Genomic DNA, 27,870 nt, shown 5'->3' with positions numbered 1-27,870 from the left:
AGGATATACATGATGTTGAAAAAGAAGCTTTTTTTATGGTGATCTTAGATTGTAGGCTTCCGAGACTCTTCGAGGATTACGCCTAGAAGATTCACTGGAGGATGAGCCGGCTGATTTGAGTGAATAGACCAATTGGATCATTTGATCCTCGTCCTTGCTTAGATTCATGCCATGGGATGCTGCATAGCTCTTGCCACCTGAACGAAGGATGCTACGGATCTGGTTTTGGCATTTGTCAAACACTTGGCTGTTGCGATACGTCTCGAGTTGGATATTGAAACCAAAACGGTGCTTTTCAATCTCGTGGCATAAGGCTGCTAAATCTTGGATTTTGGAAAGTGGATTATCACTCTACATAAAAACATGGGTTAGCAAGCAATGAATCATGCATACCCTCACATGCACGCGTGTGTGTGTTTTACCTGTTGAGAATGTTCTTGCGAAGCAACCATGACAAGATCCTCATTCGTCGTAACACCCAATTCCAATAGTAGAATTTGTGCATCGGGAGAAAGCTTGGTCTTGGGATGAACAGCTTCAATGAACCCAATTGCCAAAAAGTTGTCGACAGCATTTTGGCTCACTTCAGTTGATAGCACCTCACGATACATGGTGCGTCGACCGCTGATCAAATGTGCAGCAATCCATTGCGAAAGTACGGGTATAATCTTGCGTGGCATGTAAGGAAGATCGCGTAACGCTGACAATGAACATGAGGTAATCCAGTAGGCATCAAGGGTTGGATACAGGAGCGATGCTATCAAGCACACGTGCGTATACATGGTGGGATCATTGTCTTGGGTAGCCTTTCTCTCAAACACTCCTTCCTCGCCCATGGGTACAAGGGCCTTTCTTGATATAAATCGATCCAGTAGCTCATTGAATTTCTACACAATCTCATCCATTAGCATCTTAGTAAATAAATATAGAGACTACTTTTACCTGCTCATAGCACCATGGGTAGATAAACTCGTCTTTGAAGAGGTGAATCAGGAATGTAAAGCTCTTGTACAACTCGTCTCTTGTAACTTGGCCGTTGCTTCCGGTTGCTAGGTAACCGATAGAGAACAAGGCATCGGCTAAAAGCATCTCCACAAGCTACATAAACTTTGATGTGAGTGTGATTGTACATATAGAAAAGTGATCCCTGAATATACCTGATTTGCCATATAAGACAAGGCCATGACGTTATCCGCATGCTCAATCACCCGCACATTGGAATTCTCGGTGATACGTTTGCCATCAATGGTGATATTTTGACGTGCGTCCAAAAGGTTGAGTGCATAGGCCACCATGATTTCCACATCTTCATGCTCTGGATGATATTTGAGAACCAAGGTTATTCATCATTCCATGAAAATAACAGCTCATTTTCTTGTTACCTTGCCAATCCAATGGAATGCCCTTCGCATTCAACTCGTCTCGTAACCATGACACATGCTCATAGATGGTGCCTGGGATAGACTCACATTAGTTGACATGCATGATTGCACCACGTTACACAATGCAAGCTTACCCATTGTGATGGAGCCCGACGAACGACCAAAAAGAATGACAGCAGCCACAAGAGCCACCGGGCTTACCACCATGGCTTCATGTTGATTGGTTTGGATAGCTCTTGCCACAGCCGAATGTAACTCATCTTCATTGCCATCCCTATACAACAAGAGTCAATTTGTGATGTATGTATAACATAGGCTTTCTTTCCATTCACATACATGTCATCAGCCATTTTGCGTACATCCACCACGTCACCAATGCCAATGTACACACGACCGTATTTTGCTTTTTCAGATGCACCATTGTCCTTGTTGGCAGCTCGACCAGCAACGGATGCACTGGGTCGCAAAAATGATGACGAACGTGCAAGTGCCGACATACTACGTTGTAATTGAGGTTGCTGACCATTTGCATTGCCGTTGGGAGATGATGCAGTGGATGATGGTGAAAGCGTTGATGGTGTGTTTTTGGTTTTGGGTTGCTTTTGATCAAGCACTTGATCGATCAACATGTTCAATTCAGGGATCTTCTCATAGGTGATATGGAATGGCACAAATACGGTCTCTTTGCGTCGTGATGTTGGGAAGCTGTGGCGTGCTTGGGGGTTGGCAGTGGGTGTTGAGGGTGCGCTTGGTTGATGTTTTTCCAGGCTGGCTTCCAGAACCATATCAATCATACCATCAGCATATGCTGTATGAAGTCGACCCGTACGTGAACGTGTCTTTTCAATGAGCATCGACAATGCACCATGTTCATGAAGAAGGGCTTCTGTGTAAGCTGCAGTAACGGCTGTATTGAGCGGAGATCGTGTGTTTTGATCACGTCGTACAAAATAGGCACCAGCAATACGTAGGATATCCGAAATAGGTCCAAGGAGTGCCAATGCTATAGTTATCCATAAGTTATCTTGCTTACTCAATAGGGCAATCATGATTCTCACCTTCATCACAAATGATAGCTGGCATAGGTAAATGATAGCGCAAACACACATACCAAATCAGCAGCTGATCCAGCAGCGTCTTTGATACAGGAACATAGACCACATTTTTGTCCTTGATTTGTTCTTTGAGCTACATGGAAAAAGTCAATATCCAACAATGATGCTATGGTATAATGGAGCCTACCTTGGCTAAATCAGCTTCACTAATACGAATCGTAGAGAACAATCGCTTAAAGAGACCATCCAAAAAGGCGCCCGCGAACCATACATAGGCCAGCTGTGTACGTTCACGCATTCGCAATAGGATCTTGATCGCTTCACCCACCACAGTCTGCTGAGGAACACCTGATGTCTCAATGATCTATATAAATAGATACACGTTAGCGTACGACGCTTGTGTGCTCATGCCCATTCCTAATGACTTGCCTGCTCAACGCTATTCCGAACACGCTTATCATTCAATACAACCACCTTGATGGCTTCGTCATGTTCACCCAAAACCTTGCCCCAGCGTCCCAACACGGCTGCCGTTTTTGCATCCTTGAGTACACCAGAATCATCATGGCACCAATCATCCAAGCTTGCATCGAAATCATTGATCCATTCCTCGTTCTTTCGCTTATCACGTTGATCATAGTTTTGCGTATTCTCAAGTGTCTCGACAAGCTGAATAAGCATTCGCTCGGTGCGCTTTTGGATATCGGATGCACTGAATACAACGGATTCGATGGGCTTTTCAATGATGGAATGGCGAATATCGATATGCTTTGAATACAAGGCACAATCCCATTCATCAGGTACGACCAAATTTCGCAAACCAGGCGGGCTTTGAGCAATGTAGGTGTGGGTGCCATAGCTGTAATTGACCATGTACGAGAACCAATCGATATGTTGATACTGTGCCAAATTGAATTGTGCGTCCATGGCCACTTGGTCGGCAATAGCGCGCACGTTTTGGTGGTCAAATACCCATCGGTGACGTAAAAAGGGCTGATTGGCTTCGGCGTTGCGTGATGCACTCTCAATCGTACGTGCTGTCACCTTGGAGTAATAAGATCGATCATTGTTGTTGCTGTTGTTGGCATTGATAGCTGTTGTCATGGATACAATCGAGTTGGCAAGGTGATTCTTTACAAAGATGCGTGCTTTAAGTAAAGCCTTGTTGGTCACAAAGTACTCCTTGGATGACGGCAATGACACCTTCGTATTTCGAGTCCAGTAATGACATACGCCATCATAAATCTCACTCCACGTTGCCATTCGTAAGCTGCTACCCGAAACTTGATAAATGATGGGGAAGCACGGTATAATAGGTTGTGGTAGTGGGCTGTTCAATCCATCATCTTCGGTAATAATCTCGTTGTATGGCAAAAGGAATCGAGTACCAGGTGCACGGATCATGGCTGCACTGCTCAAGGCAACACGTGCAAGATAATCAACGGGTATAATATCAGCAGGCATATGTCCAATATCCGTTTGCAAGACTTGGATCCCGTGACCCAACAAAAAGATCGAGCCATTGGTGCCAGTAATACCATCCACCTAAAAGCAACCCCTATTAGAATTCACATGCCGCCTTCATTCCAAGTTTTACTTACCCAGCCTGGAAGAGGTTCATAAGCACCAGCTCCTACTTGAGTGGCACGAACAATGGCAATTGGCCACTGCTTTTTACCTCCTTGTGCTTCCTCCACCCGATTATAATCCACACGTTTGAGAATGAGATGCTCCGTCAAGAACTTGGTAAAGGTGTAGGTATTGGGAAATGCTTGCATGATGCGCTGAGTCATCTTTGGGATATCTAATATTTACGCCCATTCCATTAGATATCAATGATAGGTTTATACTTCCCCATTCTCTTCATTACTTTACCTTGTAACTCCAATCCAACAATCTCCTTCAATAGCTCTTCAGGATCACCAATCTCCATGGGATAGACACGTTCTTGAATGTAACCATCAGGCATGTTTGGATTGAAATAGGCGATTGACATGTGCACAAACGACTCTATTACATTTGTTAGGGTTGATGGTTATAGCAGCGTGACATCTATATATACTTGCCCATGTTAACACATTCATCTGCAAGATCCATCAATCGCAAGGTACCCAAGGTATTGGTCTAAGAGGAACCTGTTGAGTCTTCTTTTCGTATCCTCAACCCATCACTTTCATGATACTTACCTCCAAGGCCAAATCCAATCGTTCATGATAATCCAACGTTGCAGCACAGTGAATAAAAACTTGAACACTGTTGATGATCATCTCTCGATCTTGATCTGACAAGGAAAGGTCGGGCGAAATGATGTCACCAGTAATAGGTTGTACTTTTGATTGTATGATCTCGTCAAAGACAGCTTCACCCATGTCCGATCGTAGATCCAAAAACGCCTATGATGATATTCCCCCACTTAGCATCCATCCATCCTCATGCCATTTTCTCCCCCCTTCCACCCATTCATTACCTTATTGTTCAAGATCTCATTTTTGATACGATCTGCAGGCCGACCAATTTTGCTTCGTTTGTTGCTGCCGCTTCGAATTAGCAAATAAATCTTGCCAATACTTGAACCAAGAGAATGAATCAATTTCCATAGCACAGCCTTGCCAACGAATCCTGTGGAGCCTGTGAGCAGCACCGTTTTGCCAGCATAAAAGTCAGCCACTGAAGGTGATGGAGGTTGTATACGGCGTTGATAAAGTGGCGTTTCATCATCGTCATCATCATCATCCTGTTGTTGTTGAGCTGCTATGCCAAGCCCTGTTGTTGCTGCTGCTGCTGCTGCTGATGCTTCAGGTACCGGTTCGGGTGATGGGGGCTGTTCTTCCATTGTATTCTCATGTGATATAGGAGTTTGTTTTTCCAGCGATTCGGGTTCGACTAATGGTGTTGTTGGTGGTGTCTCATCCTTTGTTGCTATGGGTGATGATGGTTGTTCATTGTCGGGATTTTCGGGCTCGACCGGCGGTGATGAAGGTTGTTGAGAAGGCTTGTGCTCTGTTGTAACAACAGCCTCATCCACTATAGCAACGTCGGCGTTGTTGGTGGCTGCAGGTGATATGGGCTCAGTCTCTTTATCATGTCGATGATCAGTCATTTCCTCTTCCTCTTGTTGTGGTTGTTCGACATGTTCAGCCTTTGGATCATCCTCTTCTTGCTGTTGTTCCTGAGGTTTCTCCTTCACATCCATTTCCACATGCTGTTCATTGTCTTCCTTCTTCTCATCAACAATATCATCGGGTTCTTCATGTATTATTGGCTCTTCTCGAGTATGTTGATTATGCTCGTCGTCGTCATGTGCTGGAATAGCTTCTTCAGGAGTCGTAGGCGAGTCTGGTAAAGGCTCAACGTTCCCACCTTCGCTATTGTTGATGACAATGGTTGGAATCGACATTGGCTTGTTCGTGTTCGAATGCTCAATAGCGTCATTGTCTTTAACGGGGTGTGTTGGTTTGGTATCCTCGTCCTCAGTCTCGCTGGTGTTCGCCTTGTCATTGTTGTGTTGGTGTTCAGCTGGTGGCGATTGCTCCACAGTTGTTGAATCGTCTTGGGGCGACATGAGTGAATATTGTGTCGCTCGAGCGTAGAGACGTAGGTGGACAAGGAAGAAAGGAAAAAGAGAGAGAAAGAAAGAGAGAGAGAGAGAGAGCGGGTATATGAGATATGAGAGATGAGAATGGATTGAGAGTGCTGTAGTGTGTGTAACATCAAGAGCCATCGTCGTTCAATCCACTGGATTTGGTAATCGAGGACGTATTGTACTTGCTACAAAAGTTTATTGATGGGCATGGTTGTATGTAAACGATTACATGTTTTCTCTTGTAGATGATGATGGATTTTCTTTATTGACATGGAAGGAGAGTCTTGTTGATCCATGATGTGTAGACCGTTCTAGCCCTGGGAACAAGTTATATGCTGTGTTTCAAGCCAAATCGTCATCCGCTAATGAATGCTTAGCTGCTTCATCACAAAGAAAAAGAAATGTACCTGTGCAACTATGGCTAGGCGCAGCAACTCCACAAAGCCTAACAATACAACCCTGCATTACATGATCGGGTAATTCTTTCTTGCAGGGTGAGCCTGTCTACTACAATCAATTAAGTTCGTTGCCAGATAAAGAGTGATTTCAATGCAACATCACATGGTCGGCTTAGTATCTCGTTTCATGATGCTTAGATGCATAATACACACATTTCATGGAATGCCAAGATCTTGTCTCCATGAATGTAGGCAATGATGATGGTATCCAGTGTTCAAGGCGCGTCGTCTTGTAGCTGCTGGTCCCTTATCACCTGAGATTTATGGGCTCAACTTGGTGTCCGCACACTCATCATTCACATACCAACCCAACTACACTTGAAAACAAAAACATGGTCGAAGCTCCAACAGCAGTATGTTCTATAACCAGTTATTTTATTGATCGTGATCCATAGACCCCATGAAGCTAATTCGATAGCTAGTCTTCTTCTACACAGCAAGAATCTTCTCCATCACAACCAGCATCTGATTCACAGCAACAAGCACCTATGGGTCAATCCTCGTCCTCTTCACAAGAAGCATCCAACACATCGGCTACCGATGCAACTACGTCGACCTCTACAGCCGCTCCAGCACAACCAACAGGATCAGAGACAACTTCAGAGGATAATAAGCAGGCAACGGTTGATAAGGACAATGCTGGTACTACCACTGACAACAACAACAGCAACACCAACACCACGCCTGCAAACAATACATCTTCCACAGCAGCAGCTGCTGCACCAGCATCAACATCATCAGCAGCACCAGCATCATCATCTTCTACACCTGCCTCTACAACAACAACATCCAATCCACAACCTACTACTACTACTGCTACTATAAACGCTCCTGCTGCTGCCGCATCAACATCCACATCAGGTGGTACCAATACCAATACAGCAACGACTACCACTGCTACCACAACAGCATCTGCAGCACCTACTGAACCTCCACAAGTAATTCGTCAGAAATACGAGGAAGCCAAATTAGAGTTGCAGGCGCTATTGAGTCGTAAAAAGCAAGTCGATACCAACCTGGTAAGTGATTTCTTCAAAGTTGTCAAGCAAATTGCTCATGTGCCATGCGTGAATATAGATCAATCTCGAACACGCCATTTATCTATTTGAAGGGTCGTATTTGGAGGATACTCAACAAAATGGCAACATCATTCGCGGCTTTGAAGGATACTTAACCAATCGACCTGATAAGCGAAAGCAAAAGTTTACAGAATTGGATCGGCTGTTTTCTCTATCATCTTCCACATATCAAAAGGTATGCATTAATAGTGTTGTTATGCGGTAAAGAATACATGTTAAGAAAGATGGGACTATCTTAGGCTCTTGCCCAAAAGGAGGAGAAAGAGGAATCGAGCCAAGACGATCGATCCACGCATAGCTCGGTTGGGTCGATGTCTATGAGAAAGGAAAAGAGAGGTAAGTCTAAAGGGATGATGTTATTTCGGTTATCATACTCATCACGGTGATTCTTTCCCCAACTCTTGATTATATAGCTCGTCATTATTAAGGACCCGTCTTGCTTTTCATTTAAACACATCACATTGCACATATCAAAATAAATGCTCTTTTCTGTAAAGGAAGCAATCCCTTGTCTACAAGGATTAAATGTAGAGCGTGATGATGATACTTAGCACAGCATACGATGAGATCTATGTAAATCCAGCGTTGGTTACCTTCAATCCCTCTTCCACTTGAACAAGGCTACGTCCTTATATGGGATACTTCTTGCTGGCAGCAGCAGCATCAACATGAGCACGACCATATCCAAATTAGGATTACTTCCATTTTAGGACTTTGGCTGCAGCTAAAGATGAGAGTGACCTAGCCACACAGCAATTTTTGGCAGGGAAAAGTTGGCTGTACCTAGGCATCCGAAAATGGACGTGTGATCCCAATTAGGAACTGTGATGGTTGTTGAACAGCTCTCAAGATTCATAAGATTGAGCTGGGTCTACTCTCTATCATCGGGCGTGACGCTCGATGTCCTTCAAGGACTACCTCCGATTAGTATAGAGGATCCAAATTTGATTTGCCATTAGGCGTTGTGCTTTATGGCCAAGTTGCCTCCCCCGTCCTCCACAAAAGGAAACCTCTTCGCCTTATTTGTGCAAAGAAAGAACTAGGTGCGAGTCGCTCTCAAGATTGAGCTGTAGCCAAGTGGCCACCCCTCGTCCACAAAAGGCAACCTCTTCACCTTGTTTGTTATTCCCAAAGGAAGAACCCACTGCTCTGCAGCCAACATGCTCATCTACCTCCATCAAATGGAACTTGATATCGTGAAAAATCCAATATTTATTATAGCAAAAGTCACATCATTAGTTTTTTTCCTTCCTTTGCACAAATAAGATGAAGAGATTGCCGTTTGTGGAGGACGAGGGAGGCAACTTGGCCATAAAGCACAACACCTAATGGCAAATCAAATTTGGATCCTCTATACCAATCGGAGGTAGTCCTTGATGGACATCGAGCGTCACGCCCGATGATCGAGAGTGCTCAATCTTGTGGATCTTGAGAGCTGTTCAACAACCATCACAGTTCCTAATTAGGATCACACATCCATTTTCGGATGCCTAGCTACAGCCAAAAATCGCTGGCCACAGCGATCATGAGAGTGACTCGCCACCCAATCGTATCCACTTCCTAATTAGGACATGAGATATCCTTGGCTCCAGAGGCCCTTGTGAGGAACAAAGGACCACATCCATTCGAGGATACTTGGCTACAACTCAACAATGGTGATTCACAATGGGACAAATCAATCCTATTTCTTTATCAAGAAGGCAATGGTGAAGGAAGATCAATGGAAGCCTTTATTAAAAAGCAATGCACCAAGAGCTTGCCGAATGAATGATCATCATCATGCACGAAGATAAGGGTCTTGATGAATTTACTGCGTAGTGATCCAAATACCAATAGCAGGAAGATGAGCTATACTAATCCTTTGAGAGATTCTTTACATCATCCGCCGGGTAATATATATCGAAGAATGTGAGAAAGGGCGTGTACGGAACATCCCGGCAACTGATGCGAGCTTGACAGTCTGGGAGCCAATTACATTGCAAGTGTGTGAAGTGCTTGTAATCTACGTCTATCTTTTCTCCTGTGCAATGTTACCAACCACTGTTTTACGATCCCCAGCATTAGTTCAAAAAGTACTCAAGGTAAGTGCTGGCAATTCAACAATGGGGTCGCATGCGACATTGGATCACTTACTCTTGTGCGTTCGTAGAGCTTTCATACTGAAGGAGGATACGACTCTTTGGTGTTGCCAGGGGTAAAACAACAACCGAGTCTCTGTATATCCCCATACTCATTCCCTATATAATATCATCAGCTCAAGGTGATCAACAGCGAAGAAGGTCGTGTTCGTGCCGAGTTTACTGTGGAAAAGCAACATTTGGCAAGTATACATACATGAGAAGAAACGATATTTGACAACTCATATTATCTCCATGATGTAGAATCGACTCAAGTCGGTGCATGGTGGATTGCTTGCAACTGTGGTATGCGATGGATGCAGGAATGAGGCAAAAAATGGGATACAGCATATGGATGACATTATTTATGCCGATAGGTCGATGTTGGCGGATCATTGGCTTTAGCTTCGAAAGGATTATATGCAACAGGTGTGAGCACAGACATCAACATTAGCTACATTTCGAGTGCCAAGGAAGGAGATGTTGTGTCAGTGGTAGGTAAAAGTGCATAGTCAATGCCGTATCCATGGATGCTTATGTAACCATAAATTCAGGATTGTCGCTGTGACAAATTGGGCAAGACACTTGCATTCACAAGCATTGAGCTTTCCTCAAATGGACGCCTTGGTAAGTGTGTGTTTATTTCCCCCTCCCTCTCTCTCTCTCGGTGATAGCCACATGAAAATCAACATGCGAATTCATGTATGTGTGTATGTAGTTGCTCTTGGAAGACATAACAAGTTTGTTGCTCAAGCTTACGCCCACCCGCAGAATGAGATTGGCCAAAAGCAGTAGTATATTGTTATAGAAGCTTTTAGAATTAGAGATCCGCTTGGCATGAAGAACACGGGCGCGCGTCTCCATTTTTTCTCTTTACTTCTTTTCATGTGAGCGCGTCAGGCGTTTTGTTCAAACTGCGTTTCCACGCGTGCGGCGCCTGATTTTTTTTACGTTTACCATCGCGACTATCACACATACCCCGTGTAGCACCTCGTGTATCTCTCCCCCCCCCAATCTTGTCTCACCCCAACAAATGCAACAGCTCACCATAGAGATTTTGGCTCATAAGATTATAATTGTTTCATGTTTACGATTGTTAAGCAGCTTGCAATGAAGAAGAATGTGGACAGGATTGGACATTGTGCATATACAAGGTATATATCATTGTGCACGTGAGCTGAGAAAATTGAATGCATGGCGGGAAAAAAACTTTGATGCAAGGAAATTATGGTTGCCTTGGATACCTTTAATGTGCCCTGAAAAGTCTTCGCGTGTATGGATGATAATAAAGCAAGGAGTAATGGAAGTGTGAAACAGGAAGAGTGGGGAATTGTAAAGTGTGGAGTATCAAAGTAAAACGCGCGTCAGCGCGGTACGAAACGCGAAAAGGCGGAGGCGCGTATTGACAACCGCAGCATACGCGTGATAACAAAGGTGCCGCATCCCCGCTCTTCCTTATTCTCTCTCTCTCTCACTCCCCCCCTCTGTCTTTGTGTTATCTCGCATTTACCATTGTTCACTTTCTTTTCCGCTTTCTCCCCACTTTTGACACATCCTCCCATCGATGCAAGTACAACATCACGACGCTATTCAAAGACATAGCGGGTATCCCTCCATACAACCAAGAAACGAGATCACGCAATTGAGCACAAACCAACGCATGGATCCACCCCCCATTGATGTTTCACGAGTAAGTGTACCTTTGCTAACCTATCCCGTTTCTAATTGCTAACTTATGGGTTGTATAAACAGCACTTGGCAAATCTCAAGACGCGCCTCAACTTTGCATGCTTCAAGCTGCACAATGGATGGGAAAATAGCACGCTGATCGATGTGGAGCTAAAATGGAAAAAGAGACAAAAGAAGCTATACAATGAAATACCAACACCTCGTTTCACACAACAAGATATCCTCGATAAACGTGGACAGTTTTCATCAGCCAAGATTAAAAAGGCCAAGCTGACACGTACGTATTCGACACCATTGATATCGACGCGTGATCCATACCGTAAACGAAAGCACAGACACCCTGCCCCTGAAATTTACCATAACAATGACAACCAACACCACTATCAGCATCATCCCGTATCATCATCCACAACCATCTCCACAGCAACCGAACCCAACACCATGACTACACAGCAATTCCCAGAATCTGTTACTCAAGACAACACCACCACCATCCCCAATGCTGTTGTATCATCAACAACAGACGACATTTCCCTTGACAACAATTGTACAATGAATGAACAGCCATCATCATCTTCCCCTACCATGCCATCATCACAAAAGTCACCATGTCAACAACCTGCTGATGGTGATGGAGCTGATGACGCGTTTATGACTACAGCCACGACACCACCCGTCAAGAGCTCGCTTGATTTCTTGTCGTATGCTATTGAAATGACTGAAGGAAGTAATGCGTTGCCATCGTCACCACAACCACCATTGGAGGATACACGTATGGGTGATGGTTTGTCAAGCTCACAACCGCAACCTGATATTAGCCGTATTGCACCAACGCTTTGCGATGAGGATGAAGATGATGTTGGAGGTAGTCAAGAACGAAGTACATTACAAAATGGAAAGTGGGAAAGGAAGCGGACTCGTTCTTTTCAAAACGATGATCGACATGGAGGAAGATACTCTGGTGCTGAAACGGAAAGCGATGATCAGTTAAGCCCACCTAGTTCACCTGTAACAGCCGCTGCACATGCCATCATGATGTTTGTCAATGAACGTTATTCGATTGATCGTAACTCAAAATCACCCTCAATGTACGACTAGTTTCACACAAAGCATACACACATAGCTCATCATTCACCCTGCTCTCTCTCTCTCTCTCTCACACACACACACACACTCAACATTCTTCCTTTTGCTTTTAGTCAAAACCATTTGTTTTTTCAACCTTGCTTGTATATAACTGAATTAAATGATCAACACCCACACGCATGCTAGCCATAGCATTTGCACCCTGCAAACATACAAAATAAGCGTGATTTCTTTACGTACTCTCCATAAAAGGGCTGGTCTGTAGAAAAAACGGAGTTGAGTTGTGCTATCGTATGCATCCTTTGTTCACGGCACAATGAATCAATTAGATCTTTTCTCTTCCTTTATTGTAGTATCACAAGGATAGCTACTTGCATCAAGTCCCACACACGACGAGATCCAACTCAGAAAGGTCGTTTACACGATAGACAGTTGACATGGTTACCAACGCAATCCCGTATTCGCTGAAGAAGCAATCCTTTAATCCAACATCGATAACAAGAGAGATGGAGGGATATACATAGATTTGGAAATGCTCCGTCCTTTGAGCGTGCATTGTGCAAAGGTGAGTGGTGGCACTTGAATGCATGATGGCGAATCATTGCATGGTTGTACATGGTCCCCAGGTTGTACAAAGGATGATGATGTAGCTGCCATAGAATAGCGTGTAAAGTGTAAAGTACGATCATTGGACGCATAATGTCAAGTTGACAATGGGCAAATAAGAACAAGGCTCTTTCTCCACGTATTGCATGTATCCAATTCCTTCCATCCCATGTACCAAACCATATCCGTATCATATTCATATCCATAAGAGGTTGTATGTATTGAAGCAAAAAGTTGCCACACGTAAATAAAGCTGTTTCTATACAATGGCTGCTATCTGCTGTTCATGTGAAAAAGGCTGTCGACAAGTTGCCGCAAATAAAGGACGCTGTTTGACACAATGGAGTAAAAACCTTGCTAATGGCAACTGCTGGAATGAATGCTGTACGATTGGTCGTGGTAGAGGAGTGTGCAAGAGTGTGTGTTGTATCAAGGAAGGTGTGTTGTTGTAGTGGGGTGCACACGCCCTGGACTTGCCATTCAGTCAGAGACAACCTGATCAAGACAGTTGTTGGATTGACATGGCGGGTTGGAGCAGGACAATCGTTCGCAGGTGGTAGTTGTACTTGAATGGGCCAACAATCGCAAATGGGAGCAAGAGGCAATGAGCTAAAAGTGGAAAGAGCTGGAAATGAAGTAGGTTGAAACGATGTTGGATGACATTTCTTTGTTTGACCGTTGCTCAATCAAAATCCTCTCGAATCAAGAAAGTTGAAGGATGGAGATGATGAGCTGGAGCAGGACAATCGTTCACATGCATTGTATTGGGCAACAAAGATGAATGGGAGGAATGGACTATCAAGTGGCAGTTTACAAATAACTTTGCAAAATGGTCATTCTGAAATTGGATGATACTTCTGTGCTTGAGCGTTTTTCAGTCAAATCTCATCGGATCAAGAAAGTTGAATGATGGGCATGCTGGTCTGGAGCAGGACAATCGTTCGTATGCAGTGGATTGGGCAACAAATGTGAATGGGAGGAATGGGCTGCTAGCTGGCGGTTTACAAATTAGTTTGCAAATGATTTTTCTGATGCTTGAATGATGTTTCTTTGCTCGAACGTTGTTCAGCCAAATCGCCTCGGATCAAGAAAGCTGGATGATGAGCATGCTGGTCTGGAGAAGGACAATCGTTCACATGCAATGGATTGGGCAGCAATGGAGAATGGGAGGACTGGGTTATTAGCTGGCATTTAGGAACTACTCCTAAATAGTGTACAAGTGTCATGCATCGCCTTAGCTGACTGACTCAAGTTACACAACACGTCCCTCTGCATCTTTGGCTCTATTGTAGTCATACTACTTTACATTAAACAAAGACCACTTGTCATATAGCATCACGCTTACAAACATAAAGGTGCCTGTATCTCCAAACTTTACAATCAAACGTGGGCTCTTTAATAGATCAACGTGCTTGTCGGGGTCAAAGGAATCTTGTGTCAAAGTATGAAGTTCATCGTGGGCGATCCCAGATTCCCGCAATGTCGCTACCAGCCAAACTGGATCTGAGGGTTGACCTCTTCGATGACGACGACCAGCAAAAATATTTTTTGGGCTGTTTGCGACATTGAACGTGAAACCTTCACACAAGGTGCTGTTGGCCAAGCCGGTTCATTGCCTATTCAAACCCACGTTTTCATTGTGTTTAGATACAGGCACGTTTGTGCTGGGAAAATTCGTCTGCCGCGTTGATTCCTGGCAGAACAAAAAGATGCAGAAATCTCTGCAACTCAGCTGTACTTGCATTAGATGGAAGGATGATACTATATACTGTTGGACAAAAGCCTGTACATTGCGAGCTACTCTTCACAATCGGCAATGTTGCCCATTCTATGACAGTGGAATGGTGCTCCTGCTTCAGACATTCATTTCTTCCATGATTGGATTGTTGATCCTAGTTTTCGATCGGACTGAGATACAGCCAAAGAGGGATTACATCAATCCACACATCTAACCATGCTCTATGTTGCTCAACTGAAGTAACCTTTGTATGAGCGTAGCTCAGCCAAATCAACTCGATCAACATAATCCAATCATGGAAATGAATGTCTGAAGCAGGAGAATCGTTCCACTGTCATAGAATGGGCAACATTGCCGATTGTGAGGAAATGGCTGTTAGCTATCCCACGCCCACAGAGGCCGACCCATAAGAGCGAAAAGCAATACATAATCCCATATCTACCACAAGGCTACTGATGAACAGTCTAACTTCCAACGGCTAAGGCAGTAATCCTCAAATGCAATTGATAGGGCCAAGATAGGGCTGACCACACTGTCGCATGTAAATCATAGCTGCCAACGATGCTTTACACAAATGAGCAAGGCACCATCCCGTTCTACCCATAGCAAATAAACATCCGCCATATCAGTAGTTGCTGCCATCAAGCGACCTTTTTGGGTAGGCGTCATCAGAGAGACACATCATGCACTGCAACAAATAAATCCGGCCTTGATGAAATAGCATACGCGAGGATATTGACTTGCAAGAGAACGTCCAAGGTATCCATACAAGTACTTGAGGAATGAGATCCGCCATGGCACCGATAAAAACATTGCTCTGAAGATCCACCGATAAAGAGACGACTTGCAGGTAGCTGATTTCCAAAACCATGGAAACGGTATCCTTGACAACCACAACCATAAGATAGAGATCGCTTGCTTGCTTCTGAGACACCCACCCAAATTCAAATGTTGATCTTCGTCTTCCAATTCTTCAATAGGATTCGCCATTGACAGCTGTAAGAAGAGACTTTGATGGCACCGAAGAGCATGCGAAATTATAGCTTGATGGAATGATGGGCCTATAAAACTGCATATCACTACTTTATCTTTGAGGTAATGGTAGCAATACTTAGCCAGTGTCATATGAGAATCCACGATGTTTGATGCCACCCAGTAATCAAAACACATTTCCTTGCTGTAGAGATGCCGACACAGTGACCAATCCTGATAGCCGTTTCTCCAAGCGATACTTGATGATGAATGCCATGAGAGATGGATACACCTTGACAGCATCAAAAGGACACGTAACATTGTTGTTTGTTGCTGATGTGATACATCCATAAGATACGTGCGGTGAAGAGGGCTCTTGAAATCAATTGGCCAATAACGAGAACACCAGAGGATCAAATAAATGTTGTTGACACTAAAGATGTGGGCTCTGTGGCTCATTGCTGCTTCTTGCTTGTGGCTGATATGATCCACCGATAACAGGCATGCGTAGCAGGATATCCATTGAAAGGGTTGTCAACAACTAGGACCACAATAAGACGAGATAAAACTTGGCGACACCAAAAGGTATAGAACTTGTTGCCTTGCCGCTGCAGATGCAAATAAAAGGAAGTGTCCAATAGGTGGTACAGTAATGAAAACCATCGAACGATGTAATTAGGCAAGCTGACACTGAAGGATGCTATAGACGTTGCTCTTTGACCCTGGCATGATTCGCCTATAAATGATGCACGGTAAACACTTTCCCGAACACATAGAACGATATTTAGCAATGATACCTGCATCCATAAATATTCCAAAGGACCAAAATACAAGTAGCTTGCTGAATAGCCCGCATGCTATAATAAAAGAGGGGGTTGGTTGGGATTGGAGCCAAAAAACGGATCATCCACTATTTACCAATGAAGCCAAATAATAAAACCTTGTCGACATCCAATGATAGCTGCATCCATCAAGAATCCAAAGGGAACAAGACAAGTAGCTCGCTGAATAACCCACATGAAAGAGGGTGTTAGTAGGCATTGAAAGAAAGAATGAATCATTATTTACCAATGCCAGCTTCATGTATGAAAATCCCAAAGGACCAAACGACAAGTAGCTTGATGAATAGCCCACATGCTAAGCTAAAAGCGGAGGTTGGCAGACGTTGTAGAACGAATGAATCAGCAATTACCAATGAGAGCCATACGCACGAACATGTCGACATCCAATGACAGCTGCATCCATGATAACCCAAAGAACCAGAATACAAGTAGCTTGTCGAATAGCCCGCATGCTATAATAAAAAAAGGGGGTTGGTTGGGATTGGAGCCAAAAAACGGATCATCCACTATTTACCAATGATATCCATATGCACGAAAAGATGTTGACATCCAATGACAGCTGCATCCATGAAAACCCCAAATGACCACGAGACAAGTAGCTTGCTGAATAGTCCGCACACTATAGTAAAAGAGGATGTTGGTAGGCATTGTAGAAAAGAACGGATCATCAGTTACCAATGATAGTCATATGCACGCAATCCTGATGATATCCAAATCCAGCCGGTTCTTTGCAATCGTCCGCTTGTTGGTAAGGCCCGCTACGGTGGTACTCGGCTTGAAAGCGATGGAACGATACTTTATGGGCATATGCAGTGAGAAGGTTGAGTAATATTGATACCACCAAAGATAGCATACTTACATGATGCCGAAGAGCCCTTACAAAGAGAGACAACGAGACAATCCTTGCTGCCCAAGACCACATGCAAATCGAGAAAGCATTGTGCATCGAAAAGCCCAAACCAGATCCTAGCTGCGGAGTGACGTACATATGGCTAAAGAGCGATGTGAATGGCAATCGTTTTTCATTGGAAATCGAATGCAGCTTGACGATGAATGCCTTGAGGAGATGCATAAATGACCTTGGTAACACCAAAGATATCAACGTGGACTCTCATCGCTTGTTGATGACATGATCCATCCATAAGACACGTATAGTTGTAGAGATCCATCAAAGGAATCGCCAATAACCAGAACCACCAAGAGATAGAAAGCTTGCTGATATCAAAGATATACAAGTTGTTCCTTGTTGCTGATGTGATCAATCGATAAGAGACCTTCATTTCAGGATGCCCACCGAATTGCCGATAACGAGAAGAACCAGATGATGGGATAAAGCTTGATATGGAACCAACGATATGGATGCTGTTGTTTGTTGCTGATACAATCCACTCATAAAAGACTTGGCTGACATTCTCCAGAGAAATCGCCCATTGCTTGGTAACCAACCACCCGAGACGCAATAAAGGTTGACACCACCAAGGACATAAACATTTCCCCATGGCTGACATGATTCACCTATAAAAGATGCACCATAAACAATTGTCCAAACTCATCCAACAATACTTAGCAATTCATAGCTGTGATCTTGTAAACTCCAAAGCACCAAAAGACAAGTAGCTCTCTGCAATGGTCCCTCTAAATAATAATGGTAGGCGTTTCAGCAAAGGTCCCCAAAAAGCATGAGAGTCATACATACCTGAGCCATGGTAATCACAAGGAATTGCAACCAAATACACCATCGAAGGCAATACAATAATCAACCTGCAGCGTCAAGGTATGCCACCATATGTACCATACTCTCATTGGATCCTGAAATTGACATCATAAGAGATATCCACCTTCTCTCTGTAGGCAAGGAAATCAATAGCCGTACTTGGATGGAGGCCGTGTGCACAGCGGATGCCTTTTCAAATTGGCCATGCCATCGCATCTTGAGTCACACTGTTTCCGGGCCAAAATTCCCCAGGAGAGCACAGTACTATACAATGACATCCTTGACGTGCAGCCTTGATAATAATAGTACCGCCGAAAGAGGCTCTGCCACTGTATGGCGTTTGGTAAGTCCACTTGAATCACACCAATCCCACAATGAACACTCTTACCTTGTGGTATTTCTCAATAGCATCATTGCCTCAAATAAAACCGTATTTCCATGTCATCCATATTGCCTTGCTGCTGTTTCACTTTAAGGCTCGTTAATTAACAGGGTCTGCTTTGTATATCCAATGCCATGCATACCATCGAGCCAACCATACAGCATTCTTGCTTTGAGATCCGTATCCTGTTGCTGCTAGAGGTACCATCATCCAACATGTTCACCTACCATAAACGCAATGTGAGATAACAAGTAAAACCAACCCACACGCTTTTGTTGTCAGCATACCCAAAAGAGGCAATGCAAAGACGACTTGAGAACCCTCATTGTGGACAACTCGGTAAGGAAGACACACGACGCCCTGAACCATGGTGATCACAAGGAATTGCAACCAAATACACCATCCGAAGGCAATATAATAATCAACCTGCAGCGTCAAGGTATGCCACCATATGTATTATACTCTCATTGGATCCTGAAATTGGCATCATAAGAGATATCCACCTTCTCTCTGTAGGCAAGGAAATCAATAGCCGTACTTGGATGGAGGCCGTGTGCACAGCGGATGCCTTTTCAAATTGGCCATGCCATCGCATCTTGAGTCACACTGTTTCCGGGCCAAAATTCCCCAGGAGAGCACAGTACTATACAATGACATCCTTGACGTGCAGCCGTGATAATAATAGTATCGCCGAAAGAGGCTCTGCCACTGTATGGTGTTTGGTAAGTCCACTTGAATCCAATCAATCCCACAATGAACCTCTTACCTTGTGGTGCTGCTCAATAGCATTATTGTCACAAATGGAAACCGTATCTCCATGCCATCCATGTTGTCTTGCTGCTGTTTCACTGTAAGGTTCGTTAATTAACAGGTTTCGCTTTGTAGATCCAATACCATGCATACCATTGAGCCAACCATACAGCCTTCTTGCTTTGAGATCCGTATCTTGTTGCTGCCAGAGGTACCATCATCCAACATGTTCACCTACCATAAACGCAATGTGAGATAAGAAGCAAACCCAATCCACACGCTTTTGTTGTCAGCATACCCAAAAGAGGCAATGTGAAGGCGTCTTGAGAACTCTCATTGTGGACGACTCGGTAAGGAAGGCACACGACGCCCTGAACCATGGTGATCACAAGGAATTGCAACCATACACCATCCGAAGGCAATAAAATAATCAACCTGCAGCGCCAAGGTATGCCACCATATGTACCATACTCTCATTGGATCCTGAAATTGGCATCATAAGAGATATCCACCTTCTCTCTGTAGGCAAGGAAATCAATAGCCGCACTTGGATGGAGGCCGTGTGCACAGCGGATGCCTTTTCAAATTGGCCTTGCCATCGCATCTTGAGTCACACTGTTTCCGGGCCAAAATTCCCCAGGAGAGCATAGTACTATACAATGACATCCTCGACGTGCTGATTGATCAAAATAATCGCCCAACCAGAGCCTGACCTAATATTTCTTTCGTAAGCACACTTGGAGGGACAAATTCCATAATGGACACTTTACCTTGTGGTATTCCTCAATAGCATCATTGCCTCAAATAAAACCGTATCTCCATGTCATCCATATTATCTTGCTGCTGTTTCATTGTAAGGCTCGTTAATTAACAGGTTTCGCTTTGTAGATCCAATACCATGCATACCATTGAGCCAACCATACAGCATTCTTGCTTTGAGATCCGTATCCTGTTGCTGCCAGAGGTACAATCATCCAACATGTTCAACCTACCATAAACGCAATGTGAGATAACAAGTAAAACCAACCCACACGCCTTTGTTGTCAGCATACCCAAAAGAGGCAATGTAAAGACGTCTTGAGAACTCTCATTGTGGACAACTCGGCAAGGAAGGCACGCGACGCCTCATTGGGTCTTGTATAGACGAGACAACACCAACCTACACGCGAACTTTAGTACCACAATGGTCGACTTGAACAATAAAAGGAATTGCAGCGATTGAACTTACATGTTGTATTGGAATGGAAGCTTGTGTCATGGGTAGAACGCGCACGTGCTTGTTGTAGCTGAATGTGTTGCCATTGACCACCTGTTCACCCATTGACGGTGTGCATTGTTGGCAATGCCAGAAGTTAGTGGTGTGGAGAGTGTAAATGAAGTTGGTCTTACCTTGCATCGTTGTGAAGCGGGAGTGGGAGAAGGTCGTTCCTTTCATTGTTCCTGGTTTATGCCCTCTACGCCGCCCCGCCTGTTACAGTGTGTACCTTAACAATACCCTTTACACTTGGGTCGATAACAACAATACGAGTATTAGTCCTCGAACAAGCACCTCATGACTTGCTGTGAGGGTGATTGGCGTCTATTATGTGTGTGCGCATCGATTCGTTTTTGCAGCTAAACTTCTAAATTTGTACAACCAACGTGTAACCCCCCCCTGACAAACGTAAAAGATCATGATGCCTTCTTCATCTATTAGCGATTGTGTATAGTGAAAGAACACGAGAAAATAAGGTGGGAGTGGAAGAGCTGGAAATTAAGTAGGTTGAACTGATGTTGAATGGTTGAATGGTTGAGTGTTGTTCCTTCAGTCAAATTCGTTCGGATCATGAAAGTTGAAGGATGGAGATGATGGGCTAGAGCAGGACAATCGTTCACATGCATTGGGTTGGGCTCGGTAAAAAAGGTGATTGGGATGAATTGGCTATCGGCTGCCATTTTACGGATCATTAATCAAAGTGATTTTTCTCAAGTTGGATGATACTCCATTGGATGAGCGGTTTTCAGTCAAATCAGCTCGGATCAAGGAAGTTGAAGTATGGAGATGATGAGCTGCAGCAGGACAACCGCTCACATTCATTGGATTGGGCAACAAAGATGATTGGGAGGAATGGGCTATTAGCCGGCAGTTTACAAATAACTTACCAATTTGATTGATATTGGATGATGTTTCTCTGTTTGAGCGTTTTTCAGTCAAATCTCATCGGATCAAGAAAGTTGAATGATGGGCATGCTGGGATGGAGCAGGACAATCGTTCTTATGCATTGGATTGGACAACAATGGAGAATGGGAGGACTAAGGTTATTAGCTGGCATTTTGAACTATTCCTAAATAGTGTACAAGAATCATGCATCGCCTGTGCTGAATGACGCAAGTTACACAAACACGCCCTCTGCATCTTTTGCTCTATCAGGGTCAAGCTAATTCACAATGAACAAAGACCACTTCTCATATGGCATCACGCTGACAAACATAAAGGTGCCTGTATCTCTAAACTTTACAATGAAACGTGGGGTTTTGAATAGAGCAATGTGCTCGGCTTGGCCAACAGCACCTTGTGTGAAAGTTTCGCGTTCAGTGTCGCAAACAGCCCAAAAAATATTTTTTGGTCGTCGTCGTCGAAGAGGTCGATCTCATGTCTTCCGCGAATTCAATCAAATCGCCTGATAAGGAAACAGGCACTCAGTCTCGTCCTCAGCGTCCATCCTATGCCAAGGTTACCAGTACTCATTCCTCAACACGTACTCATTCCCCAACGCGGGATTCGTTGAAAGCAACGGTTCATGACAATACTGTACATTCGAATGTGTGGAAAGCCGGTGGATCTCCTGCTTCTTGTACCAGCTTGTTCTTTGACTTCACTTCTCGTTCCGAAAATCGCGCTACGCTTTTGTGTCATATAAACGCAAGCTTTCCCAACAATTGTGGTGCACGCCTTCACTCGGATCATGCTCGCCGTATTGTTGAACTATTCATCGATGACTCCAACGTTTACCAAAAAGCTTGTACGTCAGGCCTTGTCTTCAAGGATGGTATGCGTATCTTGCCCAGTGTGCCTTTACCAGCTGATTCTTGTCTCATTCATCTTCGACTAAGCAGCCTTCCTTTTACCTCTCGTGATAAGCTTACCGATGGAATTTGTAAGGCTCTCTCACCCTTCGGTGATGTTCTGGATTATGGCATTCTTCGTGATCACGACTCCAATCTATTCATGGGGCATGGTTACGCAACCTTAAACGTCTCAAGTTCAAAGCAATCTTCGTCACTCTCACACAAGATTTCATGGCCAAACTCCGAGGATTGGTTTTATGCAACATGGGCCGAAATGCCGCTTCACTGTCTCCATTGTCACAAATCTGGTCATTCTAAGTCTTCATGCCCTACTCATCCAAGCCGAAATCGCCCCTGTTGGTCTTGCGGCCAAAATGGTCACCGCGCTGCTAAGTGTCCCAATCATCGACCTATTGTCAAGCCCACCATTGACCCACCCATGTCTCCATCGTCTTCTACTTCCACTGCTACCAGCAGCCAATCATCTGATGTCTCAATGTTTAGCACCGACATTTCACCTATCGAAGCCCATAACGACATGATTATCAGCAATCATATTTCAGAACCCACAAATGACAAGTTATTATCCAACTCATCTGCGGCTCCGCCAAGTCCTCATTTCATCAACCTTTTGTTGCAGCAATTTCCCATGTCTGATGAAGCCAAGGAAATTATTCGAACTACATCGGTGCCCATTTTATCCACCCTTCACACTAAGCTTTGTGACCAGGGCAAACGTTTTCCGCCAACAACAATCACTTCCAATTCCTCCGGGAGTGTCTCTTCTATGAGACTTAATGATTCAGATTAGCGCGCTCTCACCCCTTGTCTTCTTTCATATTTTCCTTTCCACATATTGTATCATTTTAGGGGTATCACTCTCTGACATACTCCCTTCAATAAATTCGGGGCATACCAGCCCCCATACAACGAAGAGGTCAACCCTCAGATCCAGTTTGGCTGGTTGCGACATTGCGAAATCTGGGATTGGCAAGCTTGATCGTGAAACTGGCACCCAAGGTGCAGTTGGCCAAGCCGAGCACATTGCTCTAATAAAAACCCCACGTTTCATTGTAAAGTTTGGAGATACAGTCACCTTTATGTTTGTAAGCGTGATGCTATATGAGAAGTGGTCTTTGCTCATTGCCAAGTAGCTAGACCCTGGAGAGCCAAAGATGCAGAAGGACCTCTTTGGGTAACTCAGCTAAAAAGTCAGGACTTCAGGGACAATGCATGACAGGTACGCAACCCTCATTTGGAATGCATGTATTGGCAGCTAATAGCCACTTTTGTGCATTCCCAACTTTTGTGCATTCTATTGCAGGTGGACGATTCGCCTGCTCTAGACGTTCATTTCCATGATTAAAGTAGGTTGATCCGAGTTGATTTGGTTGAGTTACGCTCACACAAGATTACATCGGTTGAGCTACATCGAGCGTGCTGCATGTCCAGAGTGATGTAATCTCTCTTTGACCGCAGCTCAGTCAAATCAGCTCGGATCAACCTACTTTAATCATGGAAATGAACGTCTAGAGCAGGGGTATCGTTCCCATGCAGTGGATCTCGCAACAATGATGATTGGATAAAAGTGGCCGTTAGCTAGCAATACATGCCTGTTCCTAGATGATCCATAAAGTAATTATACATTGACCCTTTCATTCATGCAAACGTAGCTGTGTTACACAACACGACCCTCTGCATCTTTTGCTCTGTCAGGGTCTAGCTACTTCACAATGAACAAAGACCACTTCTCATATAGCATCACGCTTACAAACATAAAGGTGCTTGTATATCCAAACTTTACAATGAAACGTGGGGTTTTTATTAGAGCAACGTGCTCGGCTTGGCCAACAGCACCTTGTGTGAAAGTTTCGCGTTCAATGTCGCAAACAGCCCAAAAAATATTTTTTGGTCGTCGTCGTCGAAGAGGTCGACCCCGAGATCCAGTTTGGCTGGTAGCGACATTGCGAAATCTGGGATTGGCCACGATGGACTTCATAGTTTGACACAAGATCGCTTTCACCCCGCCGAGCAACATTGCTCTAATAAAAACCCCACGTTTGATTGTAAAGTTTAGAGATACAGGCGTATTTATGTTTGTAAGCGTGATGCTATATGAAAAGAGGTCTTTGTTCATTGTAAAGTAGTATGACTACAATAGAGCCAAAGACGCAGACGGACGTGTTTGTGTAACACTGCCTATCATGCAAGATTGAAAGGATCAATGGATGATACTTTGTAAGCTATTCAGCAACAGCTGATAATTGGTTCTTCCTCCAAATCCAACTTTTGTGCATTCTATGACAATAGAATAATGCTCCTGCTCCAGACGTTCATTTCCATGATTCAATTGCCTTGATCGGAGCGGATTTGACTGAGCAGCGGTCAAACAACGGGTACATCAGCTAAGATAGGCGGAGCATACATGTATACGGATTGATGTAATCTTTGCTTGGGTGCAGCTTGGTCAAATCAGCTCGGCTCAAGACAATTGAATCATGGAAATAAATGTCTGGAGCAGGAGCATCGTTCCCATGCAGTGGATCTGTTAATAGTTGGGAATGGGAAGAAGTGGTTATTACCTGCCAATTTATGACTATTCTTTATAGAGTGAGGGTATCATGCATTGACTCTTTTAGTCCTGCCCTATTGGATTTTTTACAGAGACAAGCCCCTCTGAATCTTTGGCTCAATTAGGGCCTAGTTACTTGATATTGAACAAACACCACCGTTCATATAGCATCACGCTTACAGGAGCATAGTAAAAACATACAGGTGCTTGTTTACATTCAATCGCGGGGGGACTCTAATAGAACAAAGTTTGCTCAACGTGGTCGAAAGTATCTTGTGTGAAGTTCTAGATGGGCCATCTCGGGGGATCATGGGCCGTCCACACGATCCAATTGTTTCGTTGTGTCTTGAAGAACAAAGGTTGCATACGATATCGATAAAACAACTCATCTCCTTTTTTGGTGATTGGCTGTTGTCCATAACATCCTAACGCTCGTTCTTTTCTTGTATTTCGACATTGTAAGATAGTTGTTTTATCGGTATACGGTGAAAGATTATAATCAAGTAACAAAGATAAACAAGACCTTTGATGACATGTGCGCTAAACAATATGCCGAATGTAAAGCGAGCCATGGGGATCTTTTTGTGTCACCTGGCGCGCGGTCTTGACGGGATAAAGAGGTGATTCATTGTGTCAGTGAGACTCATTGAAGGACCTTTACAATCATATGCCCGAATAATTAGTCCATGGACAAGTTCATCCAATAATGCCATGGATACCTCGTTGACCTAGAGTTTCATTCACACAATGCCCATCCCTTGTTACCAACGGCGACGATATGCATATCAAAAGCAAGGAATTGTTTATTTTCATTAACGTCGAATAGCTACAATGATTAAGATGGTTGAAGAAAAAGAAACCGATGACGCCATCCAATGGGTTTGTCATGTCTTACCAAGCAAGATAGCACAGCATGGTATAAAATGGCGGAATCGGGTAATCCGGGGATGGGTATCTCTTTATGCAACGTGCATTTGTTCGCCTCTCAACACTCGTTTCTTCTTTCGCTGTTGCTTCCACCACATTCAACTACTGCACACAATCGACAACCAACTCCACAATGAAAGCACCCGTTTTCTTCATTTCCCATGGCGGTAATGCTCGCACAAAAAGAGACGCTTCCACAATGGCTCACTCGTCATGTAGGTCCCAATCTTCTTGAAGACAAAGAAAAGCCAGGAGACTTTTACAATTGGTTTGGAAAGTATCTCAAGCAGCTCAAGCCAAGTGCGATCGTGGTAATCAGTGCCCATTGGCAAGGACAGGGCAAGAACGGCATTTTTGGTAGGTGTCACCTGATGATATGGGGGGAGGGTTCCTCATGCATGATCACTTATCAAAGTTTGCTACAGTGGACACATCCGAAAAGCCAGAGTTGATCTACGACTTTTACAACTTCCCTCAACGATATTATGAGCAAACCTGGGATCATCAAGGATCACCTCTTGTTGCTGAGAAAGTCATTGGATTATTGAACCAGGTAGCGTCATCTCCTTGGAAACGTTGATTGATACGGGTTGCTAACCAATGTTTATCCAGGCTGGGATTAAGGCGACGGGACAACAATATGGCAACGATCACGGTGTATGGGTGCCCTTGAAGCGAGCTATGCAATCCAATAAGGATATTCCTATTGTTGAAGTATCTACTTTTGGACATGAAGATATGGCAATGCACACGAAGATGGGTGAGGCACTTGCTCCTCTCAGGTGAGTTTGGATGCATGAATGTATGTAAGATAGATAACTTATATGTATGCATATGCAGAGACGAGAATATTGTGATCATCGGCAGTGGCAGTGCAGTACACAACCTACGTGGTCTTTGGTCTTTTGCTGGAAAACCTACCCCATCATTTGTCGTTGACTTTGACAAGCAAATGGAGAAATTAGCTTGTACTCAAATTGTGAGTTATTGGTTTATTGCTATGAGATTCAGCAGCTCATGCTATATATGATTTAGGGCGATGCACGTAAGCAAGAAGCATGTTTGCTTGATAGACATCCTCATTTTCGTGAATGCCATCCCACCGCTGAGGTAAATAGATAGATGTGTGGTTAATGTGTAATTGCGTATATATTGATGATGATACTTTTGTTAGCATTTGGTTCCTTTCCATGTGGCACTTGGTGCAGCAGGCGATGATGAAGCTATCAAACTTTTGGAGGATTATTTTTGTACACTTGGTTGGGGATCATACGGCTTTGGTCTTTCCAAGGATGTCACCTTGCCAAAATACAACAATCAGACGCTTTCCTTTTCTCGGGACGAGTTATAAAGCACCACTATTTATATACCGCCAGCAACAAACATAGCAACATGTGCATACGCTTTTTGGATTTGAAACCATGCGGTGTGTGAGGCAGGGACAACAAACATCACCCAAGTGCACTTTACAACTGCGGATGAAATGGGCAGCAGCAGTAATATCGGGAAGAGATGATAAATGACAGAGAGCGGATGTCAGTGGGAAAAAGGGGAGAGCTATACTCAGCTATCAGTGAAAAGCAAGAAAGCACGTTCCATGGGCAAGAATAGACAAGGAGTAAGCAGAACATACAGGGAGGCGGGGGGAAAGTGTAAGTGAAAAAAGGGGGTTGCAGTGCTGTGGTGTACACACATATACGTCGCATACACGCACATTTTACTACTTAACTGATACACATTCAGCTGTGATATGGGAGGAGGAGGAGGGGATGAAGGGGTTAGGGACGAAAAAGCATGTTGTTGATGAAGAAAATAATTAGGCGACTCCTTCTTTCTCTCTCTTTTCCAACCTTTTTCTTTACTGCAACT

The 27,870-nt window shown here is 44.0% G+C and overlaps 8 protein-coding genes across 8 annotated transcripts; 5 read left to right on the top strand and 3 right to left on the bottom strand.

Moving 5' to 3' along the window:
• Window positions 1-33: 33 nt before the first annotated feature.
• Window positions 34-5,999, bottom strand: O0I10_005561 (uncharacterized protein; the record flags this gene model as incomplete). The annotated part of the gene is made up of 15 exons (XM_058485600.1): window positions 34-351; window positions 423-887; window positions 943-1,098; window positions 1,158-1,315; window positions 1,383-1,454; window positions 1,517-1,656; window positions 1,719-2,385; window positions 2,441-2,570; window positions 2,625-2,801; window positions 2,867-3,982; window positions 4,039-4,241; window positions 4,313-4,447; window positions 4,504-4,561; window positions 4,624-4,830; window positions 4,905-5,999. 15 exons carry the CDS (start codon window positions 5,997-5,999, stop codon window positions 34-36), a joined length of 5,097 nt encoding a protein of 1,698 aa, XP_058343747.1.
• Window positions 6,000-6,810: 811 nt separating this feature from the next.
• On the top strand, window positions 6,811-7,984 carry O0I10_005560 (uncharacterized protein; the record flags this gene model as incomplete). The annotated part of the gene is made up of 5 exons (XM_058485599.1): window positions 6,811-6,831; window positions 6,901-7,497; window positions 7,556-7,732; window positions 7,797-7,893; window positions 7,971-7,984. 5 exons carry the CDS (start codon window positions 6,811-6,813, stop codon window positions 7,982-7,984), a joined length of 906 nt encoding a protein of 301 aa, XP_058343746.1.
• Window positions 7,985-9,584: 1,600 nt separating this feature from the next.
• O0I10_005559 (uncharacterized protein) lies at window positions 9,585-10,469 on the top strand (the record flags this gene model as incomplete). Its single annotated transcript, XM_058485598.1, has 7 exons — window positions 9,585-9,638; window positions 9,707-9,751; window positions 9,812-9,877; window positions 9,939-9,980; window positions 10,052-10,168; window positions 10,229-10,301; window positions 10,393-10,469. The coding sequence occupies 7 exons, from the start codon at window positions 9,585-9,587 to the stop codon at window positions 10,467-10,469; spliced, it is 474 nt and encodes a 157-aa protein (XP_058343745.1).
• Window positions 10,470-11,238: 769 nt separating this feature from the next.
• Window positions 11,239-12,461, top strand: O0I10_005558 (uncharacterized protein; the record flags this gene model as incomplete). The annotated part of the gene is made up of 2 exons (XM_058485597.1): window positions 11,239-11,364; window positions 11,427-12,461. The coding sequence occupies 2 exons, from the start codon at window positions 11,239-11,241 to the stop codon at window positions 12,459-12,461; spliced, it is 1,161 nt and encodes a 386-aa protein (XP_058343744.1).
• A 3,759-nt stretch (window positions 12,462-16,220) lies between these two features.
• O0I10_005557 (uncharacterized protein) lies at window positions 16,221-16,572 on the bottom strand (the record flags this gene model as incomplete). Its single annotated transcript, XM_058485596.1, has 2 exons — window positions 16,221-16,501; window positions 16,563-16,572. 2 exons carry the CDS (start codon window positions 16,570-16,572, stop codon window positions 16,221-16,223), a joined length of 291 nt encoding a protein of 96 aa, XP_058343743.1.
• A 1,057-nt stretch (window positions 16,573-17,629) lies between these two features.
• On the bottom strand, window positions 17,630-18,115 carry O0I10_005556 (uncharacterized protein; the record flags this gene model as incomplete). The annotated part of the gene is made up of 1 exon (XM_058485595.1): window positions 17,630-18,115. One exon carries the CDS (start codon window positions 18,113-18,115, stop codon window positions 17,630-17,632), a length of 486 nt encoding a protein of 161 aa, XP_058343742.1.
• Window positions 18,116-22,086: 3,971 nt separating this feature from the next.
• O0I10_005555 (uncharacterized protein) lies at window positions 22,087-23,313 on the top strand (the record flags this gene model as incomplete). Its single annotated transcript, XM_058485594.1, has 1 exon — window positions 22,087-23,313. The coding sequence occupies one exon, from the start codon at window positions 22,087-22,089 to the stop codon at window positions 23,311-23,313; it is 1,227 nt and encodes a 408-aa protein (XP_058343741.1).
• A 2,849-nt stretch (window positions 23,314-26,162) lies between these two features.
• On the top strand, window positions 26,163-27,352 carry O0I10_005554 (uncharacterized protein; the record flags this gene model as incomplete). Its single annotated transcript, XM_058485593.1, has 6 exons — window positions 26,163-26,358; window positions 26,427-26,554; window positions 26,614-26,783; window positions 26,842-26,980; window positions 27,037-27,111; window positions 27,176-27,352. The coding sequence occupies 6 exons, from the start codon at window positions 26,163-26,165 to the stop codon at window positions 27,350-27,352; spliced, it is 885 nt and encodes a 294-aa protein (XP_058343740.1).
• Between the last annotated feature and the right edge of the window lie 518 nt (window positions 27,353-27,870).

The sequence above is a fragment of the Lichtheimia ornata genome (genome assembly GCF_029851405.1).
Source record: "Lichtheimia ornata isolate CBS 291.66 chromosome Unknown scaffold00022, whole genome shotgun sequence".
Lineage (NCBI taxonomy): Eukaryota > Fungi > Mucoromycota > Mucoromycetes > Mucorales > Lichtheimiaceae > Lichtheimia > Lichtheimia ornata.
This window is presented reverse-complemented; position numbering and strand designations above follow the sequence as displayed.